Below are 26,838 nucleotides of genomic sequence, written 5' to 3'. Positions count from 1 at the left end.
GTGGGAGCAAGTGAGGAGGCAGGCAAGGAGGAGAAGAGCAGGGCATAAGCCAGAGGCCAGAGCAAGCGGGGCCTGTGGCCCTGGAGGCACAAGTAAGGTGAGTAGGGTGAGGCCTTTAGCGTTTGCCGAAAGAGACGCAGGGCAGCAGGGTTTTTTTTTGTTGCTGTTTTTTGAGACGGAGTTTCGCTCTGTAGCCCAGGCTGGAGTGCAGTGGTGCGATCTCGGCTCACGGCAACCTCCGCCTTCCAGTTTCAAGCGACTTTCCTGCCTCAGCCTCCCAAGTAGCTGGGATTACAGGCACCCGGATGGCAGGGTTTTAACAGCGTCACCATCACACTAGTTGCTGGGTTGAGAAGAGACTGCAGTGGGGCAGGGGGAGAGAGCAGGTGGGTGGCAGCTGCAGGAATCCAGGGGAGATCATGGGGCTGGGACCAAGGTGATTTTGGGGTGGGCGGTAAGACTCGTCCCGTCCTGCTTATGTCCTGAAGGCGGAGCTGATGGATTTGCCAAGGACCAGGTATGCAAGGTAGGAGAAAACAGCCAAGAGTGACTCTCAGGGTGCCGGCCCCAGCAGCCTGAAGCTCCTCTGAGATGGGGAGGTGGGAGGGACTGGCCTGGTAGAGACTGTGCAGAGCGTGAGACACCCGCAGCCGTATAGTGGGCCTGGGGGTACAGACGGAAGCCAGGGGCAGGTGAGTTCGGCTGCGGGAGATTGGAGCACAGACCTGGGCCTGGCCTGCAGTGATTAGGTAGAAGAGAAGCAAGTCTGGAGCAGAGACCAGGGAGCAGCCACATTGGCAATGGCAGGAGTGAGGTCCCGGGAGCCTCCCCTTTGGCAGGGGGTGTGGCCAATGTGTCCCCTGGTTCTAAGAGGTCCGGGTGATGACTGGGAGCACCTCGGGGATCTCGCCATGGGAGGTCACTATTGACCTGGTGTTCCAGAGGAGCAAAGGGGTGGGGGAGCCGGATTGAAAAGAATCCAAAGAGGACGGGAGTGAGCCATGGATGCCGAGTGTGGTCTTTTGAGTGGGCCCCAGGAAGGCTCAGGCAGAGCTGACTTGAAACCTGCTCCCCTCCTCCCAAACTATTCTCCCCAGGGCAAGCCATGAAGCGGGACCGTGTGGCAGCCCTGCACGCCCTCCACCTCTCTGTCCCCTGGAGCACCGGACCCCACTTTGGCATTAGACCCCAGCCTCTGGCCACAGCTAACTGCCCAGGGGTCAGCCCTGACCCACTTGGCCAGAGTCCCCCGTGCAATGCCAGGAGCTAGGACTCAGGGGGGCTGATTCTCCGGTTTCCTGATTCCCCACCTCCTGTAGGGCAAGGTGTAAGCTCGGCGTGGCTGCAGGAGCGCCTGTACCCGCTGCTGGGGGAGAGAGACAGCAGTGATGTTGCCAGGCTGAGAGGCAGGAACCCACGAGGGAGCAGAGGGCACCACCTTGGGCTCTGCACAGTGACAGGCCTTCTGGGTTTCCGAGACTTTCCACCCTCAATCCTAGCCCTAAAGGGTCACCTGCCGCCTCTGAGGGCTGGGAATGGGGGTGAGCGAGTGGAGGGCACCGAGCTCTCTCCTGTTTCCCTCCCTCCATCCCTCCCTCCTCGGGGTGAGAGAGGACCCTGATTTCCAGCCTCTCTAACGCCCACCTGGCTGCCCCGGGCACTCCCAGGGGCCTCTCCGCAAGGCAAGGACACCAAAACCACAGGGCTTTGAAATCATCGATCGACTTTAATGCATTGTAAAGAAGGAAAACTACATTGGCGTATTTAAGACAAACACTTTTTCTCTATCCTCACTACCCACTGGACGGTCCTCCTTGGTCCAAAAAAACTAACAATCTCAAGACACGTCGGCAGCTACCCCTCCCGGGTCCAACCTTTCATATCCTCCCATTACACTGTTAAAACATGAAACTCAATCCATCCGCAAAGAAAACCAAACCAACAGAAAAGGAAGCTGAAGACATGGACATCGCAAGCCACGCGGTAATGCATACTTGGCACAGAGTAGGCAATATAGAAGACGTGTGCCCACACGGTTCACTTTGTTCATCAATAAAAGAATATAAAAATCTTGTTCACCCAGTGTTAAGTGTATTAAAATAGATCTGTATCATACAGCACAGTTTCTCCCGGAGTCACGAGAATGACAGGAGGGACCGTGGCAGCTGCGGGATTTGCCGGCCTCCTCGCTCTGCACCTCTGCGTGTGTGCAAGCATGTCTGTGGTCGTGGCACACACGCATGTTCAGTGCAATTCGGCACCATGTGATATGCTCGGGGTGGGAGCCCGTGGCTCCTGGACGCTTCTCCTGTTGTGCTAAGTCCCTCAGGACCGGGATGTGGGAATCGGGCGAGGGTGACAAGCCGGCACTGCCCACCCTGGATGCAGAAGCCCTTGGCAGCAAGTCTGGTCCCCAAAGGCCAGAACCTCCCAAGACCACCGCCCTTTCTTTCCTCCCCAACCCTCTGCCTGGCTCTTAAAACACCTGCTGGATCCTCCAGCTTGGCCAGGCTTCCCGAGGGGAGGTGTTCCCATTTGTACCTTGAAGCAGAGACCACTAGAAGCAGAAAAGGAAGTCAGCCAGAGTCCCCCCCACCGTTCACATTAAATATCTCACAATAAAAACACCATACAAAAGTGTGAAGTTATTTTTTGGCATAGTGTCTGCACTGGCAAGAAGGGAGGAGTGGAATACTTATCGGCTCTTCCAAAGGAGACAAGAAAAGGCTTCAGTCGTTAAGTTGAATGATTCAACCCCAAAAAGAAAACCTGCCAAATGCTGCCCCCCCCAAAACAGGGTTGCAGCTCCACTCTGCCCAGAAACTCCATGAGAAAAATGCATCAATGGCAAACTGAGTCCAAGAGATTGGCAAAAGGAAGGAGGCAGCCTTGAGGGCCCCAAAGACGGAGCAGGAAGGGCAGAGGCCCTGGCAGGGATCACTGCGGCGTCCCGGCGCCCAGACACGCTCACCTCCGACAATGTCTTTCAAGTTAAACAGCTGCAATTCGTAACCCTAATAATACTGACAGAAAGGGGCCCGCGTGGTTTTGCAAAGGCGACGGAGTGCCCCAGGCCCGCCCGCCCGCCCCAGGTGGACCTCCTAGGAGCATGGGGCATCGGGGAACTACCTAGATCCGCTACCCCACTTCTCGTCCCAACTACCTCTACCACTCAGCTAGTCCATGTGTTCTCAGCTCCCCCTCCCACAGGACACCAAGAGGTGGTGCCCTCAGTGGAGACTGCGCGCTGGGCGGTGTGCCTGTCCCCTCCACAGCCTCAGCCTGCCCCTCCAACGGGCCAGAGGGAGGCCGCGGAGAACAGGGCCTGGAAGCCGGAGGCCCAGGCAGCCCCGAGGTGGCCGGGGGTGGGGCTGTGTGCCCCAGCCTGTCGTACCCCCACCTGGCTCCTAGGTACCCCCTGTGAATGTGGAGGGCACAGGGCCGCACCCCCACCTGGTCCTGGCCCTAGGCCTCTCGCCGAACTCTTTCTCCCTCCTCTCCTCTGTCTGGTTAATTTTTGTCTGAAATTCATAGTGTTTATGAATTAAGGCCGACAGAACCCCCAGGCTGTGTAAGCAGGGCCCCAGTAACTTTCCGTGGGTGTGAAGACTGGTCCCTCGGGGTCAGTTGTGGCCCTGGGGGTGCTGGAGGCTGGGGTGTGTGGCTGCCACTGAGGGCTTGGTCCAGGGCCCGGCCAGCAGTGGGGCGGGGCTAGTGGTCGTCATGGTGACCTGGAGCAGCTGCTCGCCCTGTATCAGTCTCAGGAGGGCCCGCAGGCGGTCCAGGGATGACTGGGTGCCCCTCTGGCGGGCCAGCAGGCTTGTCTTCAACTCCAGGCATTTCTGTTGGGGAGAAGGTCAGGGGAAAGGGTCTTAGTATTCAGCTCTATAGCCATCCTGGGGCAGCCACCGTCTGGGCCCCTCTCCCCTCCACTGCAAAGGCCTGCAAGAAACCAAGCTGAGGGCTTCACAAAAACCAGGCAGTGGTGCAAATGCAATTAAAGAGCAGCCAGACCCACTGGAGACGATGCTTGTTTTGGAACTTAGGGCTAGAAAAAGTGTGGCTCTGCCTGGGAACGTCCTTCCCATGGCTGTGATGTGACCTCCTCCTCCCCGCTAGCTGCCCACACCCTTCCTCCTCCTCCTGCTGGCCAACCTGCAGCAGCCTCGGAGGCCTTTGGCTTCCCAGCCACCTTTCTGCTCTTTCTCTTGCCTGTTGTGCTGTGTAGTCTTTTCCAGTCTCTCTACATACCACCGCAACAAGGAAAAGCAGTAAGGACTGATGCCTAGAGTCCCACATCCATCTGCTCTGGGTCAAATACTGCTTGAGCAAATAACAACCTCCCCGAGATGGTTTCTAAAATGATTATAGGGACAATCACAAAGCCTCTTCATAGTGTTATAGAGAGGATTAAAGGAGACACTGCATTTAAAGAGCTTCCCAGGACCTGTTACCATCACCATCCTCTAACACATCATCACCACCACTATCATCACCATTACTGTGATCATTACCACCATCACCACCACCATGATCACCATTATCACCACCACCACCACCACCATCACTGTGATCAGCACCATCACCACCATCATTACCACCATCACCACCACGATCACCATTGTCACCACTACCACCATCACTGTGATCAGCACCATCACCACCATCATCACTATCACCATTACCATCACCATGATCACCATTATCACCACCACCACCACCATCACTGTGATCAGCACCATCTTCATCACCATCACCATAATCACCACCATAATCACCATTATCACCACCATCGCCATCATTACAACCATCATCATCACCACCATGATCACTATCACCACCACACCATCACTACCACCATGATCACCATCATCATCACCACCACCATCACTGTGATCAGCACCATCATCACCATAATCACCATGATCACCATTATCATCACCACCACCATCAGCATCAGTGGTCAGCACCATTACCACCATCACCACCATCATCATCATTACAACCATCACCATCACCACCATGATCACCATCACCACCATGATCACCATCACCACCACCACCATCACTGTGATCAGCACCATCATCATTACCACCATCACCACCACCATCACCATCACCACACCATCACCCACCACCATCATTACCACCAACACCATATCATCACCATCATCATCACCACCACTACCACCATCACTGTGATCGGCACCATCAACACCATCATCACTACCACCATCACCATCACCATGATCACCATTATCACCACCACCACCATCACTGTGATCAGCACCACCATCACCACAATCACCACCATAATCACCATTATCATCACCACCATCACCATCACTGTGGTCTGCACCATCACCATCATCATCATTACAACCATCACCATCACCACCATGATCACCATCATCACCACCACCATCACTGTGATCAGCACCATCATCACCATAATCACCATCATGATCACCATTATCATCACCACCATCACCACCATTATCACCATTACATCACCATCATTACAACCATCACCATCACCACCATGATCACCATCATCACCACCTCCATCACTGTGATCAGCACCATCATCACCATAATCACCATCATGATCACCATTATCATCACCACCATCACCACCATTATCACCATTACAACATCACCATCATTACAACCATCACCATCACCACCATGATCACCACCACCACCACCATCACTGTGACCAGCACCATCATTACCACCATCACCAACACCATCATTACCATCACCATGATATCATCACCATCATCACCACCACCACCATCACTGTGATTACCACCATCATTGTGATCAGCACCACCATCACCACAACCACCACTATCATATTCCCATCACCACTATCATCACCATCACCATTATTACCATCGCCATCATCACCACCACCACAACCATCATCTTCATTATCTTGTCTATCTCCACCCTATGGAGGAGCAATTATGTTCACTTTACATAAGAGGAAACAGATTCGGAGGTCAGGGCCCTGCCAAGGGGCCTGAGCAGGGGCACAGCCAGGGTGCTGTCAATCGCTTGATAAATATTTGTTGAACGAGTCACAGCGCTGCCTCCTCCACGTAGTGGCTTGCTGGGGGATGCTTGGTGAGTCTGTCTTCTTCCTAGGCCTTATAGGTGAACAGTGAAGCTCTGGACCTATACCTGTGGTTCTAAGGACACATGTGCCTGTCCCCCAGGCCCCAGTGCACACCTGCAGGGATGAGGCCAGCCTGAATCTACACTTGTGGTTTGAATGACACAACTGCCTGTCCACCAGGCCCTGGCTCCTTCCTGCACTGATGAGGCCAGCTGGATCTACACCTGTGGTTCTAAGGACACATCTCCCTGTTCCCTAGACCCGGGGCACAACTGCAGGGCTGAGGCCTGCCTCCCCCAGGCCCTGGGGCACACCTGCACTGCTGATGCCAGCCGCCGGTCCCGCTCCTCCAGCTGCTGGTGCTCGTTCTGCAGTTCACTGCCTCGTTGCAGCAGCTTCTGCTTCTCCTCTTCTTTGACTAGAAAAGAGAAGGCCAGGTCCCCGGAGAGGGGCAGGTAAGGAGCGGCTGGGCCGTAGAGTAAATGGGAGAGGCAGGAGGGATGAAACCAAGGCCTGGGACATCCCCCTGAAGGAGCCGGTGGCTGTGGCCAAATGCACAGGACCTGGAGCCACTCTCCCCTGGCCACACCTGCCCCAGACATACGACCGGTCCCAGGATCCCACTTTTCAGTGTTCTGGCCCGGAAGGGAATGGACCCACCTGTCCTCCCACAGGACAAGGTGAGCCCAGAGGCCTGGGTGGGGGAGGAAGGGGAGCAGGTACCCTTTCCCACTCCCCAAGGATGCCTCACCTGTCTTGTGGGTGACATAAGAGTGCACGATGGCCAGCATCCCAGTCCAGGGCACACCCTCGTCTTTCTTTAAGGCCTGGGGAGCAGACGGGGAGATGAAAAAGTGGACAGGCCCTGGGACCTGCTGGGACTGTCCACACCCTGGCTGTGTAACCCTGAGGGGGCACGCCCTGTCTGAGCTGCAGGGTCCTCACCCGTGATCAGGAGCTGGGGCCGCACGTGCCTCATGGCCCGGCTCACAGGGGCTGCACGGTAAGATCAGCTCCACGAGGCTGGAACGTTCTGGGCCTCTCCCCCTGCTCATCACCAGGGCCCTGAACAGGCAGCAGGCTCAAATACTTCTCGAATGAATGAATGATCACCTGTCTTCCTCCCACGTCCAGAAGACCTGAGGGCAGCAGCCCCAGGCATGCCAGGGACAAATGGAGAGACTCGATGTCCTCCACACTGTGCTGAAGCGGGGAACAGAATTCTGTTCCCTCTCCACATGCCCTCAAAAAGTTGTGACCAAAAAGAAGGAAGAAAAAAGGAAGAGGCAAAAAAAAAGCTGGGCATTAATCCCAGCAGTTTGGGAGGCCAAGGTGGGAGGATTGCGTGAACCCAGGAGTTCCAGATCAGCCTGGGCAACAAAGTGAGACCCAACCTCTACAAAAAATTGAAAAATTAGCTGGCCATGGTGGTGTGTACCTGTGGTCCCAACTCCTCAGGAGGCTGAGGTGGGAAGATTGTTTGAGCCCCGAAGGTTAAGACTGCAGTGAGCTGTGCTCGTGCTCCTGCACTCTAGCCTGTGCAACAGAGCAAGACCCTGTCTACCAAAAAAAAAAAAAAAAAAGTAAAAAAGGATGTGCCCCCCAACCCAGGCAGTCACAATGCAGGGGCAGGTAGCCCCCACAGGGAATAGCCCGACAGCAGCCCCTGCCCACCATATCCACTGCCCTTGATCCCCACAGAACCAGGGATGATGGGAACTCCCAATGGTTAATACTTTTTGAAATAAAGTATTAAAACTCCCAGGCTGGGCGCGGTGGCTCACACCTGTAATCCCAGCATTTTGGGAGGTCAAGGCAGACAGATCACCTGAGGTCAAGAGTTTGAGACCAGCCTGGCCAACATGGCAAAACCCTGTCTCCACTAAAGATACAAAAAATTAGCCAGGTGTGGTGGCACATGCCTGCAATCCTAGCTACTTGGGAGGCTGAAGCAGGAGAATCGCTTGAACCCAGGAGGCGGAGGTGGCAGTGAGCTGAGATCATGCCATTGCACTCCAGCGTGGACAACGAGCAAAACTCCATCAAAAAAAAAAAAAAAAAAAAAGAGAAAGAAAGGTAACTCCCTATGACCACACAAGTCATGCCTCTGTGGAAGGCACACTTGAAGCCGCGCACTGCTGCCACCCGCCACCCACCACACTCAGGGGCCACACTCCCAAGCGTTTTCTCCCAGGGTTTTTACTCTGCAGTTTTTCTCAGATGGTTGATTCCCAAACTATATAGCAGCTGTAAAGCCTGTTTTTTATAATTTAATTCCATATAGTGAACAAGATCCAGAGAATTACACTTTTTGTAAAAACCTGTTGGATGCTGACGGAATATCTCACTGAGTGCAGAGCTGGGATATTCCACCATCTCCTGCTGCTGGGGGAGAGGCTGCTTCCCTTCTAGTCTTTTGTAAATAAAGGGTGTGGGGCTTCTCTGCACAAAACCTTATCCCTATTTGCATTATCTCCTTAGACTAGATTCCCCAAAGCAAGATCCAGGTTTTTAAAAGGCCATTACTGAAAGAAGGTCACTATCAGCATCTCACGGGTAGAGGCCAGGGGCGCTGCTAAACATCCCATAATAGGCCAGGCGCGGAGGCTCACGCCTATAATCCCAACATTTTGGGAGGCCGAGGCGGGTGATCACCTGAGGTCAGGAGTTTGAGACCAGCCTGGCCAACATGGTGAAACCCCCCATCTACTAAAAATACAAAAATTATCCGGGTGTGGTGGTGGGTGCCTATAACCCCAGCTACTTGAGAGGCTGAGGCAGGAGGATCACTTGAACCCAGGAGGCAGAGGTTGCAATGACCCGAGACCGTGCCACTGCACTCCAGCCTGGGCAATAGAACGAGACTTTGTCTAAAAAAAAAAAAAAAAATCCCATAATACACAGGACAAAGTTCCACAACCAAGGATTATCCAGCCCCAAACGTCAATTGTGCTGAGGTTGAAAAAGCTTTCCTATACCCAAGCCCTTTTTCACCCGTCCTCTGCCCTGTCTCTGCACGGTGGGGACCTCCATGCCAGTCTGGGGTGAGGGGGTCACACAGCCTCCCGTACCTTCTGCTGGCACCTGGGGCACACCCACACGCCCTTGGGCGCTGCCTTGAGGGGCGGCTCCAGGCAGCTGAGGTGGTAGGCCCCCGGGCAGGTGCCGCAGGGCTGCAGGTTGGCCCCTCGCTTGCAGGCGGCACAGTGCTCATCGTGGGTGATCTCGTTCTGGAAGAGAAGGGAGGGCAGGAGACAGGTTAGCCACAGCCAGGTCAGCGGGGGCCAGTCAGCCAGGGCCAGGCCCAGGCAGCTGTGTCTGACCTACATGTGGCCGCTCTTCTGCCAGCGTTTCCCAGCAGTTCTATGGAGAAAGAGGGATAAACCCTGGAGGGCGACAGTGTGGGGTCAGGCCTGGGCCCTGGGAGGAGGGGAGGCACCCACAGGGCCAGATTTACTAGGGGCTGGGGCACTGAGCATTGGAGTCCGGCCTGGTGTGACTCCCATAACCTGATTCTTCTGTGCTAAGACCTGGACCCCAGGTGCGGGCGACAAGGCAGGCTGTCCTCCTGCGGCCTAGAAAACAGCCCCCTCAGGGTCTGTGTTGCACCAGAGGTCCATGTGCTGGGAGTGGGGCTAGTGATGCATGCAGCACTCCCTCCCCGCCCCCACTGCTTATGTGGACACTGCCTGGAGGGGCGGCGTGGCCCCAGCCAAGACCCTGTACTCGGCTCTCTATTCACCATCCACATGTCAACAGCATGCTCCAACTTCAGAGCTGGAAAAGACCAGAGAGCTCTCCTCTGGGATGGCCCATGCCACAAGGACACTGGATGTCCCTGAAGGAGGGGCAACACCCTCAGACGAGGCCTCAGAGGTCCCTGTCTCCACCCCTTGTGTCATGCAAAGGCCCAGGGAGGGAGAGGCGGCTGTCACACAGGGAGGGTGAGGCAGTTGTCACACAGCAAGCTGGAGGTGGAGCCGGGACCAGCATCCAGGCGGCCTGCCTCAAAGCCGAGGCCCTCTCCAAGTCTGTGGGCTCTGTGGGGACAGAGCTCAGGCTCCAGGTGTCCCCTGTCTACATGCCCGCCCTGGATAAGCACAAGATGTTTGCAGACAAACACTGCCAGGCCCCCCAGCACCAACCCATGCCATTGCAGGGCTATTGTGAAAATGACACGGCCTAACTGGAGTTGACTGCAATCATCACCTACTGCTTCTTAGAGGCTTGACCGTTACAAGCATGCAGGGACTAGAATGTTCTTTTAGAATTAGATCAGAAATTCAGTGAAGAAAAACGCTGAATAAATTCTGAGATCATGCCATGAACGAGGCCATGACCAGCCAATGTTCTGGGAATCAGGGATGTGGTGTGTGCACGGGTAGGGGGTAGGGGGTGGGGGCCCCACAGGATCACAGAAATGTGGGTGTGTGGGGTGAGTCCCTGGGGATTAACAAGTCCAGCCCCTTTTCAGACGGGTAACAGAGGACTAGGGAGGGCCAGCTCTGCCCAGGTCACACTGAGGCCAGTGGAGCCAGGGTGGAGGCCAGTGGGCACCAGCTGGCTGCTTCCAGTTGGGCCTCAGTGGCCCCTGCAGTCTCTGCATCCTCAGCTCTGAGGAGGGAAGGCTCCTGTTTGAAGCTGAGAGCAGAGCCCTGTGGCAATGCCCGACTTGACGCTGCCTGGCCGGCTGGAAAGCTGGCTGAGTGTTGCACAAAGCTCTTAGCACCTAAAGGCAGAACCGAAAGGCCTTCTGCACCACTCTGGGCTCTTTCCCTCTTTCCAGGAGGGACCCTAGGAGGACTGTACTGAAAACATTCTCCATCCCCGAGGTGTGAAGACGGAGGGAGGGGACACGTACCTTCCAGCAGGGGTCCTCATTGGCTAGCACAGGGAAGAAGGGCGGAGAACACGTTAGTGGCCATCAGAGGAGCACAGATCAGGACTGGAGTCCATGAGGCCTCATGTGGCAAGGGCTCTTGCCCCGGGGCATGATGGGAGCATCACAAGGCCCCCGTGATACCTGGGCTGTCACCCCAGGGCATGATGGGAATATCACAAGGCCCCCGTGATACCTGTGATCCTACCCCAGGGCATGATGGGAATATCACAAGGCTCCCATGACACCTGGGCTCTCACCTGAGGGCATGGTGGGGGTATCACAAGGCCCACATGACACCTGGGCTCTCACCCCAGGGCATGGTGGGGGTATCACAAGGCCCTGTGATACCTGGGGTCTCACTCCTGGGCAGGATGGGAGTAAGGATCTCAGCCCTGGTCACAGCCAGGAGCCACCATGTGAACAGGCTCATGTGGCCCCTGTGCTCACTGAGGACATAGTGGCAGTGAGCTGCCAGGGGAAGGAACCATCACTCCAAGAACCCCTCAAAGTGACTTATTTTCAACACTTTTTAAACTGTAATCCACTCTCATTCTAGTAAATGACACCAAACCACACATTTTAATGATCGCAAACATACATAGCTTTCAGGTTCTAGATCAGATCTGTCTGCAAATAATGCCACCCAGCGGGAGAACAGTTGTGGCGCCTGCACAGCACTCGACAGCTCACAAAGTGCAGTCACACTCACCCTTCAAGTCACTGTCCCAGCTCTGAGAAGCAGGTAGCTATGGGCCCACTTTCTAGATCAGTAAACCAAGGCCCAGGGAGGGATGGTGACATGTTGAAAGCTACACAGAATCCCAGGAAGCTGGCCGCCATTTCCTGCTCGTGGGACTATGGTTTTCTAACTGAAGAGAACTGGCAGCTTCCTGCTGCTGTCTGAATTCAGGGATGTGGCTCCCTGAGGTTCTGCACTGGGGCACGGCTGGCAGAGGAGGGAGGGGCCCTGCAGACACAGGTAGAGGCCTCAGGCCAGGTTCCGGCCTGAAGGTCTGGCCCAATGCCTTGTACAGAAGGAGCCCTCGGCTCCAACACACACAGCGAGGGAGAGGCAGAACTGGGCTGAGATCTCCACCCCTGTCCAGCCTGTGCTCTTCCAATGCCCAGAGCAGGCGCAGGAGGGTGGGCAAGGTGTGGGCTGAGAGGCGCCAGCCCAGCCCAGGGGTATCAGAGGCTGCCTGCGTGTGGGGAAGAGAGGTTGTCTCCAGGGGGTTATGGAAGCAGCAGCCCCTGGGCTGGGTCACACCTGCAGAGGCCACGTCGGTCACACTCACACCTATGGCCCAGGCTGTGGACCTCTCCCAGATCACAGCTCCAAGCTCACACACAGGCTGCAGGAGGAGCGGGGAGGTGGGAGGCTCCTCTCAGCACAGCGTCCTCACCTTCCTCTGCCCAGGTCAGCCCAGTAGGAAGCGGGCAGCCCTGCCCAGGCCCAGCCATGGAGGACCACCCCGGGATGACTCTCCGCGGCCCTGAGCAGAAGGCCTGAAGCCGGTGCTTACCTCTCGCTGTGAGGAACAGGGGGTTGTTGAGATAGTTGGAGGCCAGCCGTTTCCTCTGCAGGGACAGAAAACAAAACAACACACCCCATCGTCTGGAGGCTCTCCTCGATGGTGATGCCACCCCAGGTCAGGACTCTCTCTGGGACAGGGTTCCCACCCAGGGCTCCAGGCTCTGGCTGGACACCCCCTGCCAGGGGCAGAAACAGGAACAAATACAGGGCAGAGGCACGCAGGGATGGCTGAGGGTGGGGCGGGGCGGCGCAGGGAAGTCGGCAAAGGCTCTGCCTGCAGGAGGCCTAGGACACCCTCTCTGCACCTGTGGGTGCGTCTAGCTCAGGAAGGGCCATCCGTGGGGCACATCAGTCACATGGCGCATGTCACATTCTCCACCTGTCTGTCTCCTGCCTCTCAACTGGGTCTGGAGTCAGGTGGAGAAATGGGTGTTATAGACTGGCTCCTCCAAATTCCACTTCTTGGCATGTGGCCTTAAGCATCACATGTGAACAAAGGTTTCTGGAACCTTCCAGAAGAGCGGCCTTAAGTCCTGGCTTTGGCAACCACAGGCCACACTGGTCTAAACCTTGGTGGTTCAAAGTGGCTTTGGCTGCGGCTGTTGTAATACTGTGTGGCCAGATTTGACACCATTTCTCTCGGTGTGGTCAGGCTGTAGACCTGGGGAAGGGCCCCCTCGGGCTGTGTTCCTGTTCCAGGCTCAGGGTCACGGGGCCTTGGGTTGACTCCTGACCTGCTTATGCCGTCTCTGGCCCTGGCCTCAGACTTGGGAGCCTAGGGTGATGCCTCGTCCACAGAGCAGCCCACATTTTCAGGAACGAACAAATCTAAAGGAATGGAGCCCTCCCTGTCTGGAGAACACACCGTTTCCTTGGGTGGAGGCTGAAAACACTTCCACGATGTTCTTACGAAGGGTCCGAGTCAGGGGACAGGGCTTGCTCGGATGAAGGAAGAGGAAGTGAGTGGTATGAAACGGCCCACGTGGAGCACGTTCTCGGAACAGGGGCGGGGCAGGCAGAAGCAGAGGAAAGGCGTGGACAGGCTGACGAGGCCAGAGGACGCCCCACGGTGGGCTCTCCCCACGGACAGGGCAATTGCAGGGCCTGGAACTGGCTGCCGCTCCGTGCAAAATGCCTCCCTCCCACTTGAGCTCAGGTTCCCAAGACATGGATTCTGGGCAGTGGCCCAGACTAGCCTGCACCCTGGGAAGTGAGACAGCACCTTCCTCACCTTCCTCCAGATCTCACAGAGCTGGTGTCTGCAACACACCAGGCACTGACCTCGGGGGACATCGTTTCCCTCAGGACAGCTGCCCCAAGCTCTGGACTCCGGAGCTCTAAGCAAACGGCTTCCATCCCAGAGAAAGACTCCAAGACGCCGCCCCTAAGAAAGCCCTGAGCCTCTGAGCTAAAGGTCCCAACAGACCCTGCAGAGCTGGCTTTGGGGAGATGACAGGATTTTAACCTAAGAATTTCGGGCTGCCATTTACAAGGGCAGGAAGGTGTCATTTATGATCTGGTTTCTCCCTGGGGACATGCTCATGGGAGAGGCCCTGGTGCTCCCCTACGGCATCCTTAAGTCCCGACCCTGCTGCACTGGACCGATTTTGGTGCAGGCTTTCGGATTCCCACCCCCATCCCTTGGGATGGACACTCCAACTGGGAGTAGGGAAGGGCACTGGCCACGCCCACCCAGCCCCTTTCTCTGGAGCCCGCCTGCTCCAGGCTGTGTGCATCCTCAGGCTCTCCCAGCCATGGGCCCACTGCACAGGCTCTAGACGAGGTGTGAGGTGGTCCAGGGAGGCCGGGGTGTGCAGCCCTGCCTGTGACCGGGGATTTGCCTGATCATTCAGGGTGAAGAGTCAAGAAGCCGGTGTACCTCGCACGAAGCCACGCTCACCAGGGAGCCTCTATTAGGAATAAACTGACATCTCCTCTTCTGCATCTTCCTATCAATTGATTCTGAACTCGGAGGTGATGAGAGACATATGATTTACAGTCATCCCCTAGCCCCACTCCCAGGAGGGACAGACGAGCGGGGTGGTTAGGAAAGCGAATGAGGGAGGCCCTGGGACTTTTCCTGGAGGCTGTGCACTGGGAACCCCCACCCTTCTGGTGGCATGGGGCTGGCGGGTCCCCCACCTCAGTTTCCAGGAGGCCGCTGTAGGCAGGGTTGGCTGTGCTTCTTCTCTTCCGCTCCTGTCGCTTACTCTGGATTTCTGGAAAGGCACAGACACAGTGGTCACTGGGTCCTGCCTGCCCTGGGCACCACCATCCCCTCCTGCTCTAAAGCCTCCCTGTGTCCTCAGCATCCATGCCACAGAGTGGCCCAGGGCGGGTTAGGGCCTCCAGGAATCACTGACTCCATGGCAGGACAGCTCTGGTGGCCTCAGGCTGAATGACAGATTGGTCAGAGTGGCAGGTACCCAGAATCCAGGTGCCCACTCCTAGCACGGGGTCCTCCTTGTGTGTCCTTATCTGGCCCATGGCCATTATTTGGGACCCGCAGGATGGCAGATACCCACGGGTCGGGTGATACCCACTGGTCTGGTGATACCACTGGTCCAGTGAGCTGCAGGGTGAGGCTCCCAGCTCCCGGAAGCCCAGGAGCCAGCCTCTACCCAGGTGGCCTCTGCCCCAGTGCAGTCCCCAGCAGGAATCCTGCGCATGGGAGCGAGAGGGGGCACAGCCACACTGACGGTGTTTTCTTTTCCTCTTTCTTTGCTTGGACCCCCAGGCGGGACCCATGACCTGCCTCTCCGTGTGCAGTTGTGCTAGCATCTTCTAATCTCTGCCTCCCGGACCTAGTTTTGCTTTTTAAACCTTTTCAACATTACTCAGCCTGTTTTCTGTAAGGCACTCAGACCTTCTGTGGAATAACACAGGGTCTAAGGAAAGAAAGAATTAAGGATATCACAGCAGAGGTTGGGGAGAGGCTTCTAAATGAGGATTATTTATAAAACCAATAATGATCACGCCTATTAGGAAAGCACTTTTTGCTCAGTCCCTCACTAACCTCATAAAGTTTACATGCAGTTTTCCCCGTGTTGCAGATGAGGAAACTGAGGCTCAGAGTGGGGAAGGACCTTGCCCAAGGACTCCAGCCAGTGCAGAGGCGGGACTTGAGCATAAGATTTCTGTCCCCACAGCCCCATGCTGCCTCTGTGGCACCGTGGTTTCGGTCAGAGATTAAACCGTTCCCAGAGGCAAGCCGAGGGCAGCGGGCTCAACACGCTCAAGCTCACACCATCAGGCGGGGAGCTCACAGATGTTCTTATGAAGGAACCTTGGCTGGAGGGTAATGCCTTCCAACCATGCATGCAGAAGGGTGAGGAAGGCCAGGGGCAAGGGTTGCTTACAGGGGGCTTCCCTGCCCAGGGATCTGGAAGGCTGGGGCTCTTCCCTGGCCCTCCCTACCCTGGCTGCTGCCACGGAGCAAGTCAAACCCAGGGGACATAAAGGGAGAGGGCTGTCTTCTCGGAGCCTGCATGGCACGCTGGGGTCCCCACACGCTGGGCTCCGCTGAGCTCGGGAAGGCTTGCTCTGCTCCCACTTGCCCCGGATGAGCTGTGTGACCTTAGCCAGGTCCCTCCCCTCCCCCGGGCTTCAGTTGCTCACCTGCTGCAATGGAGAGAAACTCTACCTTCAAGACTGCTAGTGCCTCGGGCACTGCGGGGTTCACTTCATTCCCTCTTGCTTTGAAGCAGAGGAACATTAGGCGAACCTTCCTGCATCCAGGTTTACCAGGGTACGTGCTTTCCTTTTATAAAACGCCTTTGTGGGTGAGGTGGGTGTGGCGGAAAACGTTCTGGGTTGGGGGTTAGGAGGCTTGGTATCAACTGGCCCTGGGACCCTGGACAAGTGAATCAGCTTCCCTGGCCTCAGCTTCCCCATGGGGGCTTCCCCAAGGGGGCTGGTTTCGAGGCTTCCTAGGCCCTAAGATTCTAGGATGATGTTCACGGCCTACGTGAAGCTGCCCTCATCCGTAAGGTCATACAGCCCCTTCGTAGAGTCACAGTGCCCTGTCTGCTCAAATAAACTACTGTTCCAATTTTGACGGACACATTTGGTGGCACACATGAAGTCCGCAGGCTAGTTTGACGGCAGGCGAGCTGGTGGCCAGCTCTCCCACTGTGCTGAGCACTGCATCCAACAATTCCCCGAGGACAGTTCGGCCATCACCCATTTTACACGTGAAGAGACTGAGGCACACAGAAGTAACCTGCCCACACTTGGGAAAGTGGTGCGACCGGGCAGTCTGCCTCTTGTCATTTCCCTGTGTTGAGGGCAGGGAGCCCACACGGTCCCTCCGCTGAAACAAGGAAGTGCCACAGTGGGTTTTGTGCATGGTCAAGGAGCCAGGGCAAGCCTGGAAGGTTTCTCTGTCTTGTTTGTCTTTGATGACAGCCACCCAGCCTCAGGCACTTGGGGCAGACCTCATGGGAGGTGGTTTAGACACAGACGCTGCCATCTGAGTCGGGACATCCTGAGACCCACTGCAGCAGTGTGAGGCCATGCTCCACCCATATCAGCTGCTGCTGAAGCCCAGACCACCTGCCATCACGCCTGGCCCCCAACACCCTGGCTTTCGCGTCAGTCCCAGCCCAACCTGCTGCTACCTGGATCCTTCCTTACCTTCCAAGTGTTCCGTGGTAACCAGGCCTAGTGCTACCATGAAGGCGATTTTCTGAGGGAAGGAACAGACAAAGGAGCATTAACACAACCGTCAACGTTCATTCATGCACTCAACAAACATCTGCTGCAGCAGGTGCAGGGCGATACCTCATGGGTGCCCCAACTGCAGAGGCCTCCAACTCCAGATGCCAAGTCAGTTTCTAAGAAACATGGGGAAATAAAATTCCCAAAGAGAGTATCTACAGCTCAATTTGGAGGAGCTCCTTGAAAACACTGGATACACGTATTCAAACATACTTTAAGGGGCTAAGGTGCACATCGCTGGGCTAATCCTTATGGGTGCCCCAACCGCTAAGGCCCCCAACTCCAGACACCAAGTCAGTTTCTAAGAAACGCAGGGAAATAGGATTCCCAAAGAAAGCATCTACAGCTCAATTTGGAGGGGCTCCTTGAAAACACTGGACACATGTATTCAAACATACTTTAAAGAGCTTAGGTGCACATAGCTGGGCTAATCACTGTTACGTAACACGTTACTGGTTGATAACACATTTGCATCATTGGTCCTTTCATGGCTGTCTTTCATTTTATTTAATAATAAATTGAACATCATGAACCTACTAATAAACTCAAAACCTGACACTTGATCCATAAGTTGAATCTCTTCTGTGTTCCTCCCTTTATCTCATTCTTTTCACCCTCATTTCTAGTGATCCTAATTCTCCAGTTTTGTAATGACCATTTCCTTGACTTTGTATACACATGCATGTATTTCTATCACTTATGAAACAGGGTGGCACTTAGTTTTATCGTTTCTTTTTGGAGACAGGTTCTCACTCTGTCACCCAGACTGGAGTGCACTGGAGTAATCACAGCTCACTGCAGCTTCCATCTCCAGGGCTCAAGTGATCCTCCTACCTCAGCCTCCCGAGGAGCTGGGACCACAGGTGCAAACCACCGTGCCCAGCTAATTTTGTATTTTTTGCAGAGATGGAGTTTTGCCATGTTGCCCAGGCTGGTCTTGAACTCCTGGGTGCAAGCCTGCCCCAGCCTCCCAAAGTGCTGGGATTATAGACATGAGCCACCATGCCCAGCCCTTACCTGTTTTTGACCTGTGAAAAGGTCATGACACTGTATTGTCTACACAGCTCACTAGGGCATTTTTTTTTTCATTTGACATTCTTCGGTGGTGGAAGGCAGAATCTAGAACGGCCCCCAAGCCCCCACCGTACGGTGTAGCCACCCCCTATCATTCCCTGCCTTGAGTGTGGGCAGGATTGAAAATACCACGGGATTAGGTAACATTGCAGGGCCAAGAGGTGCCGGAGCCACTCCTATGGCGTATGATGTGACATAAGACCCCTGCTGGTGACGGGAGTGGGGCTCTCTTGCTGGCGGCCTTGAGAGAGAGCCTGCCAGGAGTTCTGCGGCCACCACGCTGTAAAGAAGACCAACCCCCACAGCCTCACTCAGGGATGGCCACAGAGTAGGCGCTTGTGAGTATTTGATGAATCTATGAGTCAGTATTTCCTTGTCTGGGATATGACTTGCAATATATTTTCCCCATTTATCTTTTATTTATGGGGCTGGCTTATTTATTGTAGTTTCAGATTTACACGGAAGTTGCAAGACTCATTCCTGAGAGTTCCTGTATACCCCACACCCAGTTCATCACGACTACAGAACCAACATCGGTACATCAGCTAAAACCCATACTTTATTTGGATTTCTTTAGTCTTTTTGTGTTTTACAGAGTCTCACTCTGTCAACCAGGCTGGAGTGCAGTGGCACAATCATAGCTCACTGCAGCCTCAAACTCCTGGGCTCAAGCAATTCTCCTGCCTCAGCCTCCCAAGTAGCTGAGACTACAGGTGCACGCCACCACACCCAGCTCATTTTTAAATTTTTGGTAGAGACGAGGTCTTGCTATGTTGCCCAGGCTAGTCGCAAACTCTTGGCTTCAAGCGATCCTCCCATCTCTACCTCTGGAAGCGCTAGGATTACAGGTGTGAGCCACTGTGCCCTGCCCTTCGTTTTTCTGTCCCAGGATCCCACATGATATTTAGATATGGCCGGGCGAGGTGGCTCACGCCTGTAATCCCAGCACTTTGGGAGGCCAAGGCGGGCGGATCACGAGGTCAGGAGATCAAGACCACCCTGGCTAACACAGTGAAACCCTGTCTCTACTAAAAATACAAAAAATTAGCCGGGCGAGGTGGCGGGCGCCTGTAGTCCCAGCTACTCGGGAGGCTGAGGCAGGAGAATGGCGTGAACCCCGGGGGGCGGAGCCTGCAGTGAGCTGAGATCGCGCCACTGCACTCCAGCCTGGGCGACAGCGAGACTCTGTCTCAAAAAAAAAAGATATCATGCCTCCTTACACTCTTCCGGGTTGTGAGAGTTTCTCAGCTTGTCTTTTTTTTTTTGATGACCTGGACAGCTTGAGGAGGACCGGTCAGGTATTTTGCAGAGCCATCCTCAACTGGGATTTGTCTGATGTTTTCCTCATGAGTGGACTGAGGTGGTGGGTTTGGGGGAGGAAGATCACAGAGGTAACACATCTTCTCATCACATCGCAGCAAGGGCGCAGACCACCCACCTGACTCATCGCTGCTGGTGACACTGGTCACTGGCTGAAGTGTGTCTGCCAAGCTCCACTCAGCAAAGCCACTCTTTCTGTGCCCACCCCGTGCCCCCATACCGTACTTGTTGGGAATAAGTCACCATGGGCAGCTCACACTTAAGGAGCTGGGAATCAGGCTCCACTCAGGCGGGGCTTTTTTCATTTTGTTGCCATGCATCTAGATTTTTTTAAAAAGAGTATCGATTTTTAAATTGTAGTAAAAATTTTCAAATGTATCAATTTTTAATTTTTAAAATTTTAAATTAAATTGTAATAAAACATCGATATTTTCTTTTGCAGTGTTTTGATTTTTTGGATCCTGGCTAGAGGTGCCGAGGTAATAAAATAATTTTAGTCTGTAAAGTTTCACTTTTTACATTGAAATTTTTGATCCATTTGGAACGGGTCCTGGTGTGCCCGGTGGGAAGTCGCGGCTCACTGCTTTCTGTATGGCTACCATTTGTTCCAGTACCATTTACTGAAAATTCCATCTTCCCATGTTTCACTGACTTAAGGAGCCACTTTAATCATAAACGAAATTATCATAGATCTATTTGGGTCTATTTCTGGGCCTTCTATTTTGTTTCTTAAAACTGCCTCTCTAGGAGCTCCTGCCACAAGTTCAGTTCTCAAGGCTTTAGGGTCTATTTTAATATCCGGGAGGATTAGAATATCCCTTCACTGTTTTTCCTGTTCAGTTTCCTGGCTTTTATTTTTTCATGTGAAATTCAGAAACCATCTTAGGGAGCTCTGAGAATGAGGGAATCAGCTGGTGGATTTGCTGGAATGTTAAAATCATAAATTAACTTTGGGCATAATGACAGTTTTATATTATTAAGTTTTCCTACTTAAATCTATGACATGCCCCTGTTCTTTTTTTTTTGAGACAGAGCTTCGCTCTTGTCACCCAGCCTGGAGTGCAGTGGCATGATCTCAGCTCACTGTAATCTCTGCCTCCTGGTTACAAGGGATTCTCTTGCCTCAGCCTCCCAAGTAGCTGGGATTACAGGTGCCTGCTACCAAGCTCGGCTAATTTTTGTATTTTTAGTAGAGACGGGGTTTCACCATGTTGGCCAGGCTGGTCTCGAACTCTTGACCTCAGGTGATCTGCCTGCCTCACTTCCCCAAAGTGCTAGGATTACAGGCGTGACCTACCACACCCAGCCTCTTCTTTCTTCTCCTTCTCCTCTCCTTTCTTCCTTCTCCTTCCTTCTTCTCCTCCTCCTCCTTTCCCTCCTTCTGTCTTAAGGGGTTTTAAATTTTTCCTCAAATATACATTGAATATTCTTATTATGTTTATTCTTGGCATTTAATCTTTTTGCTGCAATCGTAAATGGGGTTGTGTATAAAGCTTCTAACAGGTTACTGTGTTGCTATGAAGATTAGTGATATTTTTACATTAATTTTACACCCTGCTGCAATGCCAAATTCTCTTATTGTCTGCAGCTTTTTCAGCAATTCTCTTGGGTTTTCCAGATCATCTCGAATAGTTTACTCCTTTCCGATTTTTACTTCTATGCTGTTAAAAATAGTTCTAATTTTTCAGCTTTAAAGGGTATTTTCTGATTCACTTAAAGTCCCAACTGCTACAGATAAGCTAATCTGAGAACTCTTTCCACTTCGCACCTTTTTTCCCTCCTTCTCCTCTCAATTTTACTTAAATGAATCTTTTATATATTATCGGAGCACATCATATTTAAACTCTATTCTGACATCCTCACCTGTAGTTAAATACATTTGATGCTCACCCCAGTGCTGGTACCGAAGTTTCCCCATGTCTCCTGGTTGCTTGGGTTTGGGTCTCCAGCAGTTTCTCATAAATGGCTCATGGAACATTTCCTGAACTCTCCAAAGATTTACAACATTTTTTTGTCGCCCAGACTGGAGTGTAGTGGCACGATCTTGGCTCACTGCAACCTCCACCTCCCAGGCTAAAGCGATTCTCCTGTCTCAGCCTCCCAAGTAGCTGGGATTACAGGCGCCCACCACCATGCCCAGCTAAATTTTTGTATTTTTACTAGAGATAGGGTTTCACCATGTTGGCCAGGCTGGTCTCAAACTCCTGACCTCAAGTGATCCGCCCACCTCGGCCTCCTAAAGTGCTGAGATTACAGGCGTGAGCCACTGCGCCCGGCTAGATTTACAACTTTTTATCTGTAGCCTTTAAACTTGAAGGACAGCTTGGCTGCATATGAAATCCTTGGCTCATTCTTTCTTTCTTTATTATCTTGCAGATGTTACTCTAGCGCATCCTGGAATTGAATGTGGCTGTGGAAAAGTCAGACACCAGCTTAATTGTTTTCCCTCTAAAGTGACTTTTTTTTTTTTTTTTTGGCCTGGATGCCTACAGGATTCTTTTGTTTCCACAGTCAGTCAGTAACTTCACTGGGTGTGTCTCAGCATTGCACATTTTCCCCCTGGAGCACACATCAGCTGTCCCTGGGACCCAATGTGTCCTTTCAAGATGCAGATTATAAAGTCTTTTTAAAAGTTCAGGACATTTTCCTTGAATTGTATTTCAAAAAGTGAAGTATCACCATACCATGAAAAGTGAGGTCTGTCAAATTCAATCCTGTGAGATGTGCACTCACATAGGTGGGAAGTCAGTGGAGCAGCTGAGGGGGCTGCACAGCTGCCTGACTGGGAATTCTGGGGCCACCTGGCAGCTCGGCCAATCAGTACCAGTCTGGCAGCAGTCTGGTGCCACCTGGTTCAAATATCACTTTTGGACCCTGTGTCTAACTAACTGGACAGTGGCAGGGACTCTAGGACGCCCTGAGCTGCTGGCAGCCGTTTTACTGGCCTGACCTGGGAAGGCTGGGCTGGGAGAACACTGGGAACGTGGTGCCTCTGCTTCCTCACATCATCTTCTCCTCCCCAAGTCCCCTCTACTGACACTCATTTGAGGACAGGTTATGAACAGGAAACAGGAGTTAATGCCAACCACAGGACAGCCAAATTCACCTAATTGCAGGAAATTATGGAAACGTTTTAGTCATTCTGGTTTCCTTCTTTGATGCCTCCTGTTATACATGTGTTGTAGCTTCTTTGCTTGCCTCCTGTAGTTTCACTTACTCCGAAACTTAAAAACTCATTATTGAGTTCTCTCTTCTGTCTTGCAAGATGGTGAGAAGCCGGCTACTAAGGAAGAGAAACCCAAAGCCAAGAAGGCTGATGCTGGTGTCAAGGTGAAAAGAGGGAACCTCAAATCTAAAAAGCCCAAGGGGGAGGCCCCATTGAAGCTGAAATCCCATCCTTGTCAGAGGAATTGGCAGATATTCCCAATCTGCTGTGTATTCCAGAAAGGCAGTGTACAAGAGGAAGTACTCAGCTGCTAAATCCAAGGTTGAAAAGAAAAAGAAGGAGAAGGTTCTTGCAACTGTTACAAACAGCTGGTGGTGACAAGAATGGTGGTACCCGGGTGGTTCAACTTCACAAAATGCCTAGATATTCTCCTACTGAAGACATGCCTTGGAAGCTATTGAGCCATGGCAAAAACCCCTTCAGTCAGTATGGGAGAAAACTGCAAGCCAGCATCACCCCCGGGACCTTCTGATCATCCTCACTGGGCACCACAGAGGCAAGGGGGCGGTTTTCCTGAAGAGCTGGGCAGTGGCTGTTACTTGTGTCTGGACCTCTGGTCCTCAATTGAGGACACACCAGAAATTTGCCATTGCCACCTCAACCAAAATTGGTATCAGCAATGTGAAAATCCCAATACATCTTACTGATGCTTAATTCATGCAGCAGCAGCTGCAGAACCCCAGACGCCAGAAAGGAGAGCTCTTTGACACAGAAACAGAGAAGTACAAGATTACAGGGCAGCTGTGGACTCGCAAACTTCACTGAATATCAAAGCTATTCCTCAGCTCCAGGGCTACCTGAGACCTGTGTTTGCCCTGATGAGTGGAGTTTATCCCTCACAAATTGGTGTTTTAAATTTCTTAAGAAGAACCTAATAAAGCATATATAAAAATAAAATAACTATTTTTTCAATTTCGTATACTTTTCCCCCTTCTGCCTCTGGTGTCCCTTACTGTGTCTTCTGCTGTATCCATGGCCCCCTGTGTTCATCCAGCTATGCATCCATTTCTGGGATGGTTTTATTTTTTAATGAATAATTCCAGCTCATGGTTAATTCTCTCCAGTAATTTAGCCACTTAGCCGTCTCTTCCATAAATCTGTGTATTTTAGCCATGTAGTTTCCTTCTTAGTACTGATTGTTTTCTTTTTTTTTAAAAAAAAAATCACAGCAAGATATCAATTTTTTTTCCTAGTATTATGGTAAAAATAGCTTCTCTTTCCTGTATTTTTTGCTTATAGCAGCTTCATATTGATGTTTTGTTGTTAAACATAACTAAATGAGCTGAATTTTCCTATACTGGAGATTTGTAGCAGGTGGGAAAAGGATTACATTAGCCTTCTAGAAGCAACTCAAAGGCTCTGCCTCTCCTGCCAAAGCAACTGACTTCATTCTTCAACCCTCAGTGGGATTCTCTGGTTAACCACGCCTCCTCTGCCTCTCCCCCATGGTCAAAGAGGGTTTCTGCTACCTTCCCTGTTCCTGGATGCCTTACAGATTGCAGGTGCAATCCCTCCAGGAGACATATTTTGCCTGGCACTTTCTAAGACCTGACAACACCAAGCACTCCCTCCTCCAGCACATTCTCTCTATATTACCTCAGGCCCAGCTTTTGCCTGACCCGGCCCTGTCTAAGCTAAGGCCAGGTCAGGCACTTCAAGATGGACTTCTGATCTTCAGGGAGTGCATGCCACTGACTTTTTCTGCAGCCTGTGGCTCCTTGGCCCTCTCTGGAGTCCCCTACACCATTCCCGGCCACTGCTTACTGCACCATCGGCTTGCTGCCCAGCCCTGACCTCTGCTGCCTCTGATGACACTAACACTTCCTGCCCAGTCTACTGATGCTCTGCTCATGTCTGAAATCCACAAAATGAAGAAAAAAATTCTTGTTGCTATTAGTTTATAGGGGATGCAGGGGGAGTCTCAGTTCTAAGTAGCTGCTCTGTTCCTTCTGGAAGCTCAGCCAAGTCTTTTTGCCCTGTGGGATCAACTGGCTTCATTCTGATAGACGTGTGTTCAAAACCGTGTTCTGTGGATTTGTCAAATTTGCCTTACAATTCTGCTATTAGGTCGGTGCAAAGTAACTGCACAATTACTTTTCCACCAAATACATATCCCAAACGATGTTGCTATGGTGCACATAAGTTTGTGACTGTTAAATTATCTTGATGGATGTACCTTTAGTATTTACATTAATATGTCTTTTTCATTCCTTTCAACCTTTCTGGTATTATTTAGGTATGCCTCGAACAAACAGCATACAACTGGATTGTGTTGTTTTTAAGCCTGTTTTCATTTCTCTAAAAGTAGGAAGATTTCATTTGCATTTATTATGGTTACTGAGTTATTTGGACTTATTTCCTCTACTGTATTTGTATTTTCAGTGTATCCTTATTTTTTCATTTCCTACTTCTTGGGGAAAAAAGCTCCACATTCACTTTTTTTTCCTCTGCTGATTTAGAAATTATAGGTGGCATTACATTTTTTTCACTGATTAGCCTAAATGTTTTGAGCATATGTTTCTAACTATACACGTTTCTAATAAAGGCTGGAGTTAATATTTCTATTCTTCTTCCCCAAATTACACTGCTCCTGGCATGTTCTAACTCCCTCTAAAACATCACCTCCAACCAATTTGTTATTGTTGCCTAGAATTTTCCTTTTATCTGCTTTGCAAAACAAAACTGGATTTTTTTTTTCAGTCTACACTTAAATATATCTACCTATAATTTAACAGTCTATACACTCAGTTGTTTCTTATACCCACTGGCTGTCTCTGACTTCATCTATCTTCTGGCTAAAGCACAGTTCTTTTAAGGATGGTCTGTGGGTGATAAAATCCTTAGTCTTCCTATGTGTAGAATGTCTTTCTTTTGCCCTTGCTCTTGAAAAACAACTTAACTGGGTATAAAATACTGAGTTGGCAGCGACTTTCCCTCAGCAGTCTGCAGATATTTATTGCTCTGTGGTCGTCTGGCTGAGGCTGCTGGAGGCCCCTGGCACATCTGTCATTCCGCTGTTTTTGCCCTGGTAGTTTTTTATGATTTTTCTCTTTATCTTTGACATGAATTTCTAGCCTCCTAGATTTGCTTTTATTAATCCCGCCTGAGAGATGGAGTCTATTTTTGATTTAAAAACTCAGACGCTCTTCAATCCTGGGACATTCTTCAGCTTTGCTTCTCCACCTGCCCCGTCACCCTACATCCACTCCCTCCTGCTGAAAGCTCCATGAGGTGAAATCAAGGTTTCCCCACTTGCTTTCTGTCCCTGGCTGCTCCCGCGTATTTTTTCTTTTACATGTTTGCATCTCTGTGCTCCATGCACCGTGTCCTATTCAAAAGCACTAATTATCTCAGTTCCTGCCATCTAGTAAGCTTTTCAAATGACATCTCATCGCCATGTTTTTCATCATCAAATTTTTGAATTTTTATGTTCATCTAATTGTTTTATATCCTTGATTTTTGTGCTTCATTATTCCTTATTTCTAGACATTACTCCTTTTTTTGTGCATCTTAAACACGCTTATTTAAAAGCTGTTGCTAGAGCATTTAGCACAATTCACTTCATCTGGAATAAATTCATGTTCCAAATGTTGATCTCATTGATCGCCGCCCTTGGCATGAGATTTCGTATATGTCAGAATTCTGCAGAGACTTACCTGGGCACAATTGCTTTCCTTTTTTTTTTTTTATTGTTGTCGTTTGATATGGAATGTCACTCAGTTGCCCAGGCTGGAGTGCAGTGGCGCAATCTCGGCTCACTGCAAGCTCCGCCTCCTGGGTTCATGCCATTCTTCTGCCTCAGCCTCCCGAGTAGCTGGGACCACAGGTGCCCACCACCTCGCCCGGCTAATTTTTTGTATTTTTAGTAGAGACGGGGTTTCACCGTGTTAGCCAGGATAGTCTCGATCTCCTGACCTCGTGATCCGCCTGCCTCGGCCTCCTGAAGTGCTGGGCACAAT

The 26,838-nt window shown here is 51.9% G+C and overlaps 1 protein-coding gene across 3 annotated transcripts in view; it reads right to left on the bottom strand.

Moving 5' to 3' along the window:
• Positions 1–1,706: 1,706 nt before the first annotated feature.
• PHF21B (PHD finger protein 21B) overlaps positions 1,707–26,838 on the bottom strand; it is a 127,249-nt gene continuing 102,117 nt past the window's right edge. For all 3 annotated transcript variants that reach the window (XM_030815387.1, XM_030815388.1, XM_030815389.1), the window contains 8 exons: positions 17,176–17,227; positions 14,683–14,759; positions 12,530–12,584; positions 10,986–11,008; positions 9,196–9,354; positions 6,876–6,951; positions 6,439–6,542; positions 1,707–3,842 (listed from right to left, as the gene is read on the bottom strand). In XM_030815387.1, coding sequence (XP_030671247.1) covers positions 3,624–3,842; positions 6,439–6,542; positions 6,876–6,951; positions 9,196–9,354; positions 10,986–11,008; positions 12,530–12,584; positions 14,683–14,759; positions 17,176–17,227 — 765 coding nt within the window. In that variant the 3' untranslated portion in view covers positions 1,707–3,623. The remainder of the gene's footprint in view (positions 3,843–6,438; positions 6,543–6,875; positions 6,952–9,195; positions 9,355–10,985; positions 11,009–12,529; positions 12,585–14,682; positions 14,760–17,175; positions 17,228–26,838) is intronic.

The sequence above is a fragment of the Nomascus leucogenys genome, chromosome 7b (genome assembly GCF_006542625.1).
Source record: "Nomascus leucogenys isolate Asia chromosome 7b, Asia_NLE_v1, whole genome shotgun sequence".
NCBI lineage: Eukaryota > Metazoa > Chordata > Mammalia > Primates > Hylobatidae > Nomascus > Nomascus leucogenys.
The sequence above is the reverse complement of the archived record's forward strand: the minus strand, read 5'-3'. Positions and strand labels throughout refer to the sequence as shown.